The sequence below is a fragment of the Hyperoodon ampullatus genome, assembly GCF_949752795.1.
Source record: "Hyperoodon ampullatus genome assembly, chromosome: X".
Classification (NCBI taxonomy): domain Eukaryota; kingdom Metazoa; phylum Chordata; class Mammalia; order Artiodactyla; family Ziphiidae; genus Hyperoodon; species Hyperoodon ampullatus.
In genome coordinates this window covers 35185646-35198859 of record NC_136913.1, presented here as the reverse complement: position 1 = coordinate 35198859, position 13214 = coordinate 35185646, and the positions used below count along the sequence as shown (strand labels likewise).

The 13214-nt window shown below is 39.4% G+C and overlaps 1 protein-coding gene across 4 annotated transcripts in view; it reads right to left on the bottom strand.

Moving 5' to 3' along the window:
* SYTL5 (synaptotagmin like 5) overlaps positions 1-13214 on the bottom strand; it is a gene marked incomplete at both ends in the record, with an annotated part of 90782 nt that overhangs the window by 14952 nt on the left and 62616 nt on the right. Inside the window, 6 exons of one of the 4 annotated variants that reach the window (XM_079727071.1) lie at positions 825-924; positions 2960-3138; positions 6844-6909; positions 7745-7837; positions 10481-10587; positions 12200-12329. In XM_079727071.1, coding sequence (XP_079583197.1) covers positions 825-924; positions 2960-3138; positions 6844-6909; positions 7745-7837; positions 10481-10587; positions 12200-12329 — 675 coding nt within the window. The remainder of the gene's footprint in view (positions 1-824; positions 925-2959; positions 3139-6843; positions 6910-7744; positions 7838-10480; positions 10588-12199; positions 12330-13214) is intronic. The other 3 variants (XM_079727072.1, XM_079727073.1, XM_079727074.1) reach the window with 3 other exon arrangements.

Below are 13214 nucleotides of genomic sequence, written 5' to 3'. Positions count from 1 at the left end.
TTGCTATCTTATCATGGCTGCTGGATTCACCCTCTGCCTATATTCATTCATTTTCACTTTGATCTGTTTTGATATTGGTTCCTGCTTTTACACATGACCCCACTGACACATGCCCGAACTCACCAACTTCCTCCTATGGTGGACTCTGACTCCATCATTCTGGGCACAAGATCCATAAATTACTCTGCGACCGGCAATAACGTCTACATCCCCATCTCCCTGGATTTTTCTTACCAGGCTAGATTGGTCCAGGGTGAGAGAAGAGGTTACATGGAAGCCTATAGGGAAAAGTAATTTCTCTAGAATTGGGGCCTGGGTCATCTCTTATCTAGGCCACTGTCTCTGAGAGTTCTGGAATCCAGCCCTGCATCTCCACTGTTCATTAACCACATGCTTAAATTTAGCCAAATTCCAAAACCCTTACAAGAAACAGCACATCTTCACGCTGTGTTAGCAGAACAGTGAGTGGGTACAGACCTGCTAAGTTACTATCAAAACTGTGACAAACTTCTTTTAGGGGAAACTAGAAAAAACACAGTTTTCCCAAGGGTGAAACATACTTTTTGACAAGATGTATCAGGTCAGATGTAATTTTCCTGGATCGTCTCTACTTAAGGTGCAATTTCAGGAGCAACAGAGAAAAACAGAGTAAGAGTGGTTTACATTTTTTCTTTTCCAGAAACAGAAAGCCAAGGGTATCACACGAATTGATTCAAATTCTACTTTTCTAAAATACATATAAGCCTTGACATGCAAATCCTCTGTAGTTTCAATGAGGTTGTAAAATGTATCACTAAAGTTACTCTGAGAGAATATTTATTTACCTTTAGTGTTTCATTGAATTCTGGATTGGTGCCTGTTCTGATTTTGGTCTTGCGCTTATTATTTCTAGACTTGTCAGGAAGAAGGTATGACTTGACATAACTGTAGATGGTAAAAAAAAAAAAAAAAAGTGAAAATAATTCTTGGGAAACATCTACTTTGCAAGAAATGCTCGGGGACATCAGTGAATAAAAGAGGCAAAGGGAATAGGCTATTGAGTATAAGAGACAGAACCAAAGGGAACGTTGTCTACATAACAGGACACCTTGAAATATAACTCTGGACCTTCAATAAGAGAGAAGCAGTAAAGTCTAGTGGTAAAGGATGTGGGCTCTGGAGTCAAGCCAGCTGGGTTTGAATCACTCCAGGCCTCACTGGTTTTGGTGAACTCAAGAGCTTACTTATGGCATTGTGAAGATAAAATTAGCTGAGACATACAAGAAGCTGACATATTATACTACTCAATAAATGTAATCTATTATTATGATGAATGGTCTCACAAAATATGGGGTTATTTTCCTCTCCACTCAGATGTCAGGACTTCTGATGAGTGAAGTCAATGGCCATGGATGGATGAAGAAAAATGGTGAAAAGAGGAAATGAAAAATAACAACCTGAAATCACAATAGCAATTCGACCCAATACCTTGCCTTGAGCTGTCCCAGGAGTCTCTTGGAGCGAAGCATCATGGCAGACTCAGAAATGTACCAAGATTGAAATGTCAAAGATGCTACCAGAGTCCTGAAGCATATCTTCAGGATGGGCTTTAGATGATCCCTTTCCATGCTAGTCTAAATGATGATATTGGTCCTGAAGCTCTCTAATATTTAGCTGAGGAGGTAAGTAGACCAATCTGTACTCAGAATCCATCTCTTTGTCTAATTTGGAAACAGCTTTGCTCTGTTGTTTACTGAACCTAGGTCATCTTTTATGTAGTAAAAAGGTAAACAGCAGGTCTGAGACTGCTCTCCTTAGAAATGCCTGCTTATAACTTCGGCTCTTGGCTGGCATGTGGGAACCTGGATTTCAGGAGGATTCTCATCATTCCCAGAACAGATGTAAGTGGCTCACTGTGACTAAAATATTTGTGGAAATAATATGGCTTCTGCTGAACCCCTGCTTTCCTTCTGGGAGACTGGGAATTTGTTATATGCCCAGTTGAGTCTCTCAATGAGCTTCCCTGGTAGACAACACTTCACATGTGTTGTCACAGTTCGTTGCTGGAGGACTTAAGCACCTTAAGCACATCCCATGTGACTCCACTGGCAAAGGATACTTGGAAGCTTATGCCTGGATTCTTTAGAACTTTGCCACATATGCCTTTTCCCTTTGCTGATTATGACTACGTGTGGAGACCTGTGAGTCCTCTTAGTGAATCATCAAACCTGGCAGTGGTCCTGGGAAGGCATGACATATCTTTGTATCTAGCTTCTTTCCAATGTGCTATAGTCATCCCTGCCCTCCCGGGCTCGTCCCTGAAATCCTGAGAGCTTCAAAATTGCCCTCTCAAGTTGTTCAATTGGGTGAACAGCTTGGTAATTTTCTCTGGAGGGTTTCCCAGAACAAAAATTAACAGGATGCTCTTATACATCCTGGGGTGTGCCAATGTGTCAGCCTTCTATCTCAAAGAGCTAGCTGCCTCTGTGTGAACCACAAATCTGTCAGTCCTGAGTCATGCTGAGTAATAACTTTTTAAAAATCTTGGAGTTCCCTGGTAGTCTAGTGTTCAGGACTTGGTGCTTTCACTGCCATGGCCCGGGTTCAATCCCAGGTCGGGGAACTGAGATCCCACAAGCCGTGCAGTGCAGCCATAAAATAGAATAGAATAGAATACAATACAATACAATAAAATAAAGTAAAATAGAATACAATAGAATAGAATAGAATAGAACAGAATAAAATAAAATAGAATAGAAATAAAATAAAATAAGTAAAAATCAGGTAACCACGAACGCCACCATTATACATGCACATCAAAGAATATTTAGAAGTTTGGCACAGGAAGAAAGTGACGATCAACCTTCTGAATCTAGAGGAATGCTAAGATGCTTCTGAAAAAGAAACACACATGCTGACAAACACACATACTCACATATGCAGTGACCGAAATAGTCTAAGGAATACGGTATATGCTTACGCATCTGTCCTCTGTTTCTTTTCGTCTCCTATGGCCAGATTTCTGCAATTCTTGACAAAAATGTAGAGCCCGCCAGTTTTGTAGCAGTAGCTGATACGGAGAAGGATTTCCCCACTGACCTTCACGTTGCCATAGTCTCCTGTTTCACTGTAAACACTCATCATGCTGTTCAGGCTGGTCTGGAATAAACAAGATGAAAAGAGGCATGTAGTGTTATGCTAGTGATCTCTTCACAGAAGTTACCTCCCTTCGTTCAGTTACAATTCCCATTGTCTATAATGAACAGGGAAGTTTAGGGTGAAAGGAAGAAAGCAAAAATCGCTTGTTTTTCTGGTATTGTATAAAATCCAAGCCTGAGAAAGGACAAGAACTACGACCATTAGTAAGGAAGTCAGGAAACTTGCTGGGAGGGGAAGCATTGTCTTTTTGAGTTAGTGAATACCCTGTTTATTCACTGCTTCTAATGAATACAGGGTCATTGAGGCATGTCCCATCATATCTCTTTTCCTCATCCCTGCAGCATTCTCCTTTTTCGCTGGTAGACTCAAGGTCAATCTACTTCAAGGTCTAGAATGCATTGACCAGGACAAAGAAAAACTCATTTCCTATTTCTGTGCTAGCATAAACCACAAGCTTCTCTCTCTGACAACTACCTAGAGTATCCCATCAGCCTCTGGGAAGCCAGAACTCTAACCGAGCAAGACCCTATGGGGCCTTCCCAGGACAGACCTGCCCCCGTATCCTCTGCTATAGCACCTCTCTGAAGCACCCAGATAATAGTATCAGGTGCACACTTCCTGAGTTGTTTTACAGATGCTAAAACTCCCACCAAATTGGAAGAAACTAACTACTTGATGACCATGAACACGAAGCCCCCAGACCTTCTGGAGCCTAAAGACTGCACACCATCAACCAGTCAGAGAACTGTGCACAAGCTGATCACATAGCCTGCAACCCCCGTCCCTCACCTGGCCTTTAAAAATGCTTTGCTGAAACCCCTTGGGGAGTTCTGGGGTTTATAGAGCACCGACCACCTGTCCTCCTTGTACTGGTGCTTTTACAATCTACACTTTACTTTCCTTCACCACAATCTGGTGTCAGTAGGTTGCCTTTACTGAGCCCAGGCGAGCAGACCCAAGTTTGGTTCAGTAACAAAACTGCATCTTTAACAAGGGCATGCCAAGAGAACGTCATATGCCCATAGCTGTCAGGCTCCCCCCTGAGCAGCCGTACAGCCACATGGGTAGTAATAAGACCATGGCTTTGTATACATCTATAAAATAGCAACCCACAAAATAGAACGCTAAAGAAGAAAATAACACAGTAACCAATAAATAAAATTAAAATGTAAAAAGAAACTCTATCCAAATGTACCAGAATGAATGAAGTTTCTGATGACACACTAATAACAAGAGACATATGTTAAATTAAATGTAACAAAATTATCCTGTAGTACCAGCAGCACAAACTCTATGTCTTAGCAACACGACTGTCACAAAAGGCCACCTGGAAGGCTTTCAGGAGTGACCCAGGAGTTTCAAAAGCCTGTCTGTGAACCACTGGGAAGGACTATGGTGAGTGCAAAGAGAGGTTAGACTTCCTACTTTTTATACTTTTTTGTTTATACATAAAACAAAAGTCATTACCTTCCTCCAATTGCTCAGAGTAGAGACTGATCAAAAAGCAGGAAGTGGGTGATGTGGCTAGTATCTATTCCAAGCTTAAGTCAAGGGCAAGAGCAAACCAAGGAGTCCATAATTATGTGGAAATTAAAACTTAAAGAAAGCCAGTGAGTGACCCACTTCATCTTTTTTATTCATAAAACAAAACATCAAAATTTTCATGATAGCAAGTGTCTTTGAGCAGTGCTTTGCAAACTTCAATTGCATATAGGTCGGGACTTCCCTGGTGCTCCAGTGGGTAAGACTCCATGCTCCCAATGCAGGGGGCCCGGGTTCGATCCCTAGTCAGGGAACTAGATCCCGTATGCATGCCACAACTAAGAGTCCGCATGCTGCAGCTAAAGATCCCACTTGCCGCAACTAAGACCCGGTGCAGCCAAAATGAATAAATATATATATTTTTAATTGCATATAGGTCACCTGGGGATCTCGTTAAAACGACAATTCTGATCTATTCAGTCCCAGGGTGGGTCTGAGATTCTGCTTTTCTAACAAACTCCTAGGTCCACAGTTCCCAAACTGTGTGTCTCGGCATCCCAAAGCAGCAGAGCCAACTCACAGGGGCAAAGCAGGATATTTTAAAATTTCAAGTGAAACACAGCGACAACTACCAGACACCATGCAAACTACAAACAGTGGTTCACAGTATTAACATTAAATTCCACCTTATTCTTTTCAATGAAGTCCTATCTACGTGAAGCTGAGTTTTGGGCAGTTGCTATGACAAAAAGCAAGTATTGCACAAAAATCAACGGGGAACAGGAAATGAACATGATGCTACCCAATCAGATTCCAAGATCTGACAAGTCATGTAGTGCCCACCAGGCACGCACATCCCATCAGGGGCTATTTAAGACGGGAATAAAAATATTATTTTTCTTTCAAGTTATGTATATTATTTTTTCAAATGGCTACTAAGTTGTTAGGATCCCAGTGCTTATTAAATTTGTTTGTCAAGCTAACTACTTAATAAATGGGCTAGTCAGGTATTACTTTTGGCCTAGGAGTGCTATGAAATTATCACTGAGACACTAGGGGCTCTGTGAGCTGACAGCGTTTTCCAGTCTCTGTCCCAGGTGATGCAATACTGCTGGTCCATGGACCATGCATTGAGTTTCAAGGGCTTCAGGAATAAGCCTCAACCCCCTCATGTTACATATAAGTAAAGTCTGGTTCACAGAAATTGTTGGCAGTGCCAAGACATTGTGACATAAAATTCATATTTTATGGCAAGACAAGAAAAATTTAAACATAAAAAATCTCCTTTACCCTTTGGCCTCTCTCTCCCCACACTGTACATTGTGTATCTGTATTATGCATCGACCAGACCTCCCCCATTGGCAGAAATAACTGCTCAACCATAGAAAGCAACATTCTCCTAGCATCAATAAGAAACTCAGTAAAAGATAACATTCCTTCTTGCTCGTCTAAGGGGACATGATGACACTTAGATCTGAATTGTATAAACTGTCAATAATACATCATTTAATGTACAGCCCTCTGTCTCAAAAAACTTATATAACTGTGCCTTGAGTTTACAAGGGTGGAACAGTTCTTGGAGCTTTTGGAGATGCTGTTTCTGGGTTATAATCCCCAATTTGGCTCCAGTAAAATTTCCCATTTCTTTCTTAGACCGACTGATTAATTTTTTGGTTGACAACATAAAGCCAAGATTTCCAGATTTGTAGTCTGAGGACCTCCCCACCATACCTCACTGCCTCCTTGTATCACTGACTTGTATCTATACCACATTCCTCTGTTGCCACTTCTTCAAAGAGGGTCCTCTGTAAGCATGACATCCATATATAGAAAAGACAGTTTAAGAACCCACAACTGCTGAAGCTTGGGAGAAACTGAAGAAGCTACAGAAATTTTACTACTAACCAAACTTTACGCTCTTAACCAAGCCAATGCTGTGAGTTAAACAGAGATGTTTACTCTAAAGGTGCCTTGTTCGTGGTAAATCATTTTAGACCATGTATCTTTTCACTGTTCCTCAGATTCTAATGTTTAACAAATTGTTCTTTCTTTGGAATACCTGGATTCTGATCATGTTATTTACCTTTTAAAAGAGAACCTCTGGTTAACTGTATACAAGCCAGAAAGAGATAAATGCTGGAAAAATTGCCTACCTAATTAGATTACCTGTACCATGAATTTTGTGAAGTATGGTTGGAAAAAAGGAAAAGCTTGAACACTCACAGTGTCTGAGTCAGCATCAGGCACACTTAGGTAGGTCCACTTCCTGTCAGAGCCTGCTTGAGAATTCTTTAAGGAAGTCACCCAAAGGTCAAAAGAAAAAAGGGTATTAGAGCAACAGACAGAAATCAGAGAAGCAAAGACAAGACTTCTAGGCATATAGATGGGTATAAGGACACTGGCGCTCCTAAAGCTCTTTCAAAGAAGGGTTCAAACACCAAAGTAAGAAGGGATTTTATTCCGTAGGCAGTGGGAAGCTATGGACTTGATGTGTGAGTAGGAGAGAAACCTACTTGGGTACATGTCTTAGGAAAGTGACTGGCGGTAGAGTGGAGGACAGTTGGGGAGTTGAGAGAATGGTGGCAGGGAAATTTAACAGCTGACAACTGAGATAATTCATAGGCTTCCGCTGATGAGACCCTGAACTGGGGAGTGATGAGGTTTTAAAACCTGGGTGAGGGGCTTCCCTGATGGCGCAGTAGTTGAGAGTCCGCCTGCCGATGCAGGGGACACGGGTTCGTGCCCCGGTCCGGGAGGATCCCACATGCCGCGGAGCAGCTGGGTCCGTGAGTCATGGCCGCTGAGCCTGCGCGTCCGGAGCCTGTGCTCCGCAACGGAGAGGCCACAACAGTAAGAGGCCCGCATATCGCAAGGGGAAAAAAAAACAAAAAAACCTGAGTGAGGAGAGGTTTTTAAAGTAGGAGAGGGAAGGAATCAGGAGCCTTAGGAAAAGCCACCACAGAATTTGAGTGAAAACTACTCTGTGGACAAAGAGCAAGCAGGAGACTATAATGACTTTTAAATCACTATCACAAGCTTTTGAAGAACATTATTCTCTCCTTTGGAAATGCACAAAAAATCAACGGAGGAAGACTCTTCCAGTGCATGCTAGAGAATTGCTTACGGTTGACAGGCCGCTTGCTAGACTGTGGGTGTTTGCAGAAAACCGAGAGGATGCTAAGTCATCAATGCCTTCTTCCATCTCTTCCAAGTAGTCCTAAGGAAGGATGGGGGAAAAAAAAAATCAGTGGTTTGGTTTATTTCTTTCCTAGAAAGTCTTTTCACTTAAAAAACCACTTTCTTTCTTAAATATTTGAAAAATCAGATACAAGTATCTAGAAATCACCCCATTCCTAAGTTTTTCTCTTTTGCCTTCCATTCTGATGGTACCTGAACTGCACCATCAGAGGATTGGGGTCTCCTTCCTAGTGATGCTTGCTTTATGGAAAGAATACGAAATTTGGACTCACACAGACCTCGGCCTTCAATTCCTACCTCCCTGCTCACTAAAGTGATTCACTTTGAGCAATGTACTTAAAGTTATTTTTTAATTTAAAAAATTGGGGCCCATTTGTGTGTGTGTCTATGCTCACACACACCTGTGTATATATACTGTCAAAATGGGGAAATGTATCTTGAAAATCTCTCCAATAGAATAAACTATTTTAGATACTAGATTCTTGTCCAAAATCCCAGATTCTACTTTTCTTCCCCCACTGTTTTTTTCCTGGTTATTTAAGTAATACATTTTTATAGCAAAAAGTTTAAGCAATGTAGATAAATTTCAAGTAATATAAAAAACTTATATCTCCACTAACATTAATGATCAAACTTCAAAAATTTGATGGTATGGATAGGATACACACACACACACACACACACACACACACACACACACACAAATGGATTGTATCATGCATACTCTTTTTTTTTTTTTTTTTTTTTAAATCATGGACACCTTTCTTTTTTGCTTCTCCTCTCTTCCCTGGCACTCCTCTCACCCCCACATGTGAAACTAATATTTTGCATCCTGTTGGAATTACATTCTCCTTTTAAAAAGTTTTCAGTATCTATTAACATAGTTTTTTATTTTCTCCTTCAATATACTGAAATATTAATTATGTAATAGATATTCTTATATATATTAGTTCTTCCATTCATACCTAGAATAAAACTTACTTATCCTTACTGCAATATTTTTGATTCACTGCTAGGTTTTACTTAATATTATATTTCAAGTTTTGCATATATATGCATAAATTATTGTAGTTTTCATTTTTTAAACTATTTTTAAAATCAAGTTTGAGTATTCAGGTTATATGTCAATACAGTGGCTTCATAATATGAATTTGAAGATTTTCAGAGTTTTCTAAGATCAGTAATAGTTTAATAACATTGGAATTAACTGTTCCTTAAAAACTGAAACCATTTGATCTCATTGCCTACCCCCACCCCTGCCCTTTTGTGGTGGATTTTAAAATACTTTGCAGTTTTTTAATACTATAGTAAATAACACTGAGTTTTAGAACTAAGTTTCCTGGTTTGTGTTGGAAAAATTATATTAATATCATTTAACATTTGTGTTCTCTCTTTCTTCCAAGGAGTTCAAATTGGATTATAGCTATTATAGAAATTGGAATACCAGAACATTAGAACCTTAACAATAATTTAATTCAACCTTCTCATTTTATAAATGAGTTCACCTCAAACATTAATTTTCACATAAGTTGGTCTCAATGGAGAAGGTAGTTTATGGGGGTAACTGGAGATGTAGAAATGTTCATATAAAATATATAGTCAGATAAGTCTAGTAATATTTGATTTAGGAAATGTTGTGGTTCCTTATTTCTCGGGGCTTAGATTTAGTGATGTGCTTTGAACCAGGAACTGACATCCCCAACAGGTGTTTTCTTAGAGATAATCTTTACTCATTAACCTGATTACCTGTTACCTTTTTTCTTTTCAATTTATTTGAACTAAAAACAAACAAACAAAAAAAACAGGTTACCCCTTTCTCCCGCCTCTGGCAATCACCAGTATATTCTCTGTATCTAAGAGCTTGCTTCTTATTTATTTATTTATTTGATGCTCCATGATGCTCCATATAAGTGAGGTCACATGGTATTCATCTTTCTGACATTTCAGTTAGCATAACGTCCTAGAGGCTCATCCATGTTGTTGCGAATGGCAGGATTTTATTCTTTTTTTTGGCTGAATAGTATTCCACTGTATACATATACCACAACTTCTTTACTCATTCATCTATTTATTGATGGACACTTAGGTTGTTTCCATGTTTTGGCTATTGTAAATAATACTGCAATGAACATGGGGGTGCAGATATCTTTACAAGTTAGTGTTTTCATTTTCTTCAGATAAATACTCAGAGGTAGAATTTCTGAAGCATATGGTAGTTCAAAATTTTTTAAATTTTTTGAGGAACCTCCATACTGATTTCCATAGTGGCTGCACCAATTTACATTCACACCAACAGTGCACAAGGGTTCCCTTTTCTCCACATCCACACTAACACTTGTTATCGCCAATCTTTCTTTTTTGAATATTATCTTATTTTTTTTTATACAGCAGGTTAATAGTTATCTAGTTTATACATATTAGTGTATATATGTCAATCCCCATCTCCCAATTCATCCCACCCCCACCCACCCCCATCCATCTCTTACCTTTTCTAAATCATTCTTTGGCTGTTTTTATATGTTAGTTGTGAAGACTAATAGGAAGAAATTATTGTATATCCTCACTTCACTCTCAACTCATCCTCACCTCAAAGTGGACAGGTTTGGAACAAGACTGTACCCTTTCTTCATGATCATTAGACTCTCTTCCACACCCAACTTACCAAGTCTTTGTCTAAAGCCCCAGGGACAGACTTGCTTCTTATGCTTACAGTATCCTCTAAGTCTTCTGTAAATGACCCACTCAAATCTAACTCGGATCGACTCCGGTCTGGAGGAAGGAAAAGGAAAGATGTGAATCATCTTGTTTTGTTAGAACGGTTCACTTTTCATTGCAAATGTTTCATCGTTATTCCAATTCTTTCTCAGCATAGGGCATAGATAGTGTCATGAAAGCAACAGAGTCAGTAACTTCATGCTGTTTATGCTAACATACTTCCATTTTTTAACAGTATTTTGAAATTTCCTTGGACTGACTGACCAACACTGATGTGTTCATTTCTCCTTTGAGCATAGGAGGGCAAATGCTCTACTATAAAATACTAACGTTTTAAGCTGTTTAAGGCTTCTGCTTTGCTCATACACTTTTGGGCCCTTAAGCTTAGAAAAAAAAATAAAACATTAACCATTCTTTATTTAAATATTTAGAGAATCTACTGTGTTTTCATATTTGACATAAAATGCAATGAAATGATACAGCAAGTTCCTTTCACACAAAAAGGGAGTGGCTGTAGGGAAACTGAGAGGAAGTTCTATTTCTTTAGGCACCAGAACATTCTTTCATGAGAATTTCTTGCTTTTAAAAATATAAAGAACAATGCAAAACTCAGTAATGCTGTGGATAGCTTACCAAGACACAGTTTATTTCCATAAAACAGTTCTATGTCAAAGCCCTGCTGAGATAGAATAGTGGCTTATAAATGAGAAAGATTGAAGACAGCAAGAGAGCAATTAAGTTTGAAATGATAAATGGCACAGAACTGCTTAGCATAGCACCTGACACAGAGTATGTACTCAAAACACAGGAGCTATTGAGTAGAAGTAGTAGAAATGCACTCTATGAGGTTGGCTTCTAGGCTACTTTAAAATTTTGCATTTAACGGGTGAACCGATTTTCTAGTCCTGAACAAAATGCAACAATAACCATGCACATTTAGACAACCCTTCAGAGCTACCTAGGCTGGGAGAGGCTCTCCAACTCAGCACAGAGAATCCAGCCCTAGGCTTTAGGCAACTATCATCAAGTAAGTGGCAATTTCTTCCTGTTGAGGATTTTGTCATGATTTCAAATCTACACGTGGGACACAAACTTCCTAATTATGACGTTTCTCTAAAGAGTTTCCTTATTCATAGGTAATAAAATCGCAACATAAATAACCTCTGCTTCACAGGGTTGTTGTGATACTGAAGTGAAATGATACTTTTGAAGGTATCATACAAATGAAAAGGGTTATTAACAATCCCTTAACGTTGCTTGCAAAGAACTCTTTATTTAAACCATGGAATAATGATTAATCTCTCAAGATACAGGGCACTTCTGACCACCATATCAATGGAACTACCATTTTCTTGAACTCGGGGCATGTCTCTTTATCTTTTGTATCAAATGAGCCAGCTGTATTTCCTGCACTCCTCTACTGACATTTGGTATAACTCGGAGACTTGGCAGTGATGACTGTATACTGTATACTCTTGCCAAATCCAAGATTCATGGAGTTTGCATGGAATGCAAGAGGCTTTTCAGCAGTTCTTATGGAGTGGGCCTCCCTCCATGGATGATTATTTTCTAAGGCATGAAACATCCATTTAATGCCACACAAGGGAGTCAACTCCACCCGATTGATTCATGTTTACAACAGAGTCGTCATGTGGCAAATACCCACCTGAGGAGAGGGAGGCCCTGGACACTGCTATGGAAGGTGTGCCAGAAGTTCTTCGGTGATGACTTTTTGTGAGATGCTCAGAGGTGCTTTCAATGGCAGCCAACTCCATGGAATTTTCAAAACCGTGTTCCTTCTCACAAAGTAAAAATGAAAAAAAAAAACCAAAACCCATTATTATTGACTGTAATTGACTTCCAAATCCTTCCATATAAATATATGCCAGTATAACCACATTATGTCTATTACTCTTTAGGAGGAGCCAGCTGATATCTGGAGTCCATATAACTCTACAACTTACTATCAATAATTACCTTCTAAAATATATACTACGAGGTTTGCTAACTAGCACAAAAGGTGTTTGAAATAATGATTCATTCACAAAATTAGTGAGTGTTCTAACACATGGTTAGCAGGAAAGTTGGTATTAATACAAGTACCTCCAAACTTAAATGAACTATGTATAAGAATCTGGCAAGCTTCATAGCCTCAGAGTAGTGCTCAGGGTTAGAACTCTGTTTGGTCCCACGTTTGTCCTCATTGTCAACACGCTCTCTCCTCAACCACCCCTTACTTCCAGCACCCCTCACTTAACAGAAGACCATGCCAACTTTCCCATCTAGTAGGCTGGATGATCAGAACATGGTTGCTTACGTCATTATTGGAATGAAATTTCACGCAAGGCACTTACTAAAGTTCATAAAAGAATAAAGAATGGGGACTTCCCCAGCTTACAGGAATAAGTGATTTATTTTTTTTTGGAACCTGCTTGCTAATACATGCTTGCGCATGTGACAGAATTTGTATGGAAACACAAAAGACCCCGAATAGCCAAAGCAATCTTGAGAAAGAAAAATGGAGCTGGAGGAATCAGGCTCCCTGACTTCAGACTATAATATACGAAGCTACAGTAATCAAGACAGTATGGTACTGGCACAAAAACAGAAAGATAGATCAATGGAATAGGATAGAAAGCCCAGAGATAAACCCATGCACATATGGTCACCTTATTTCTGAT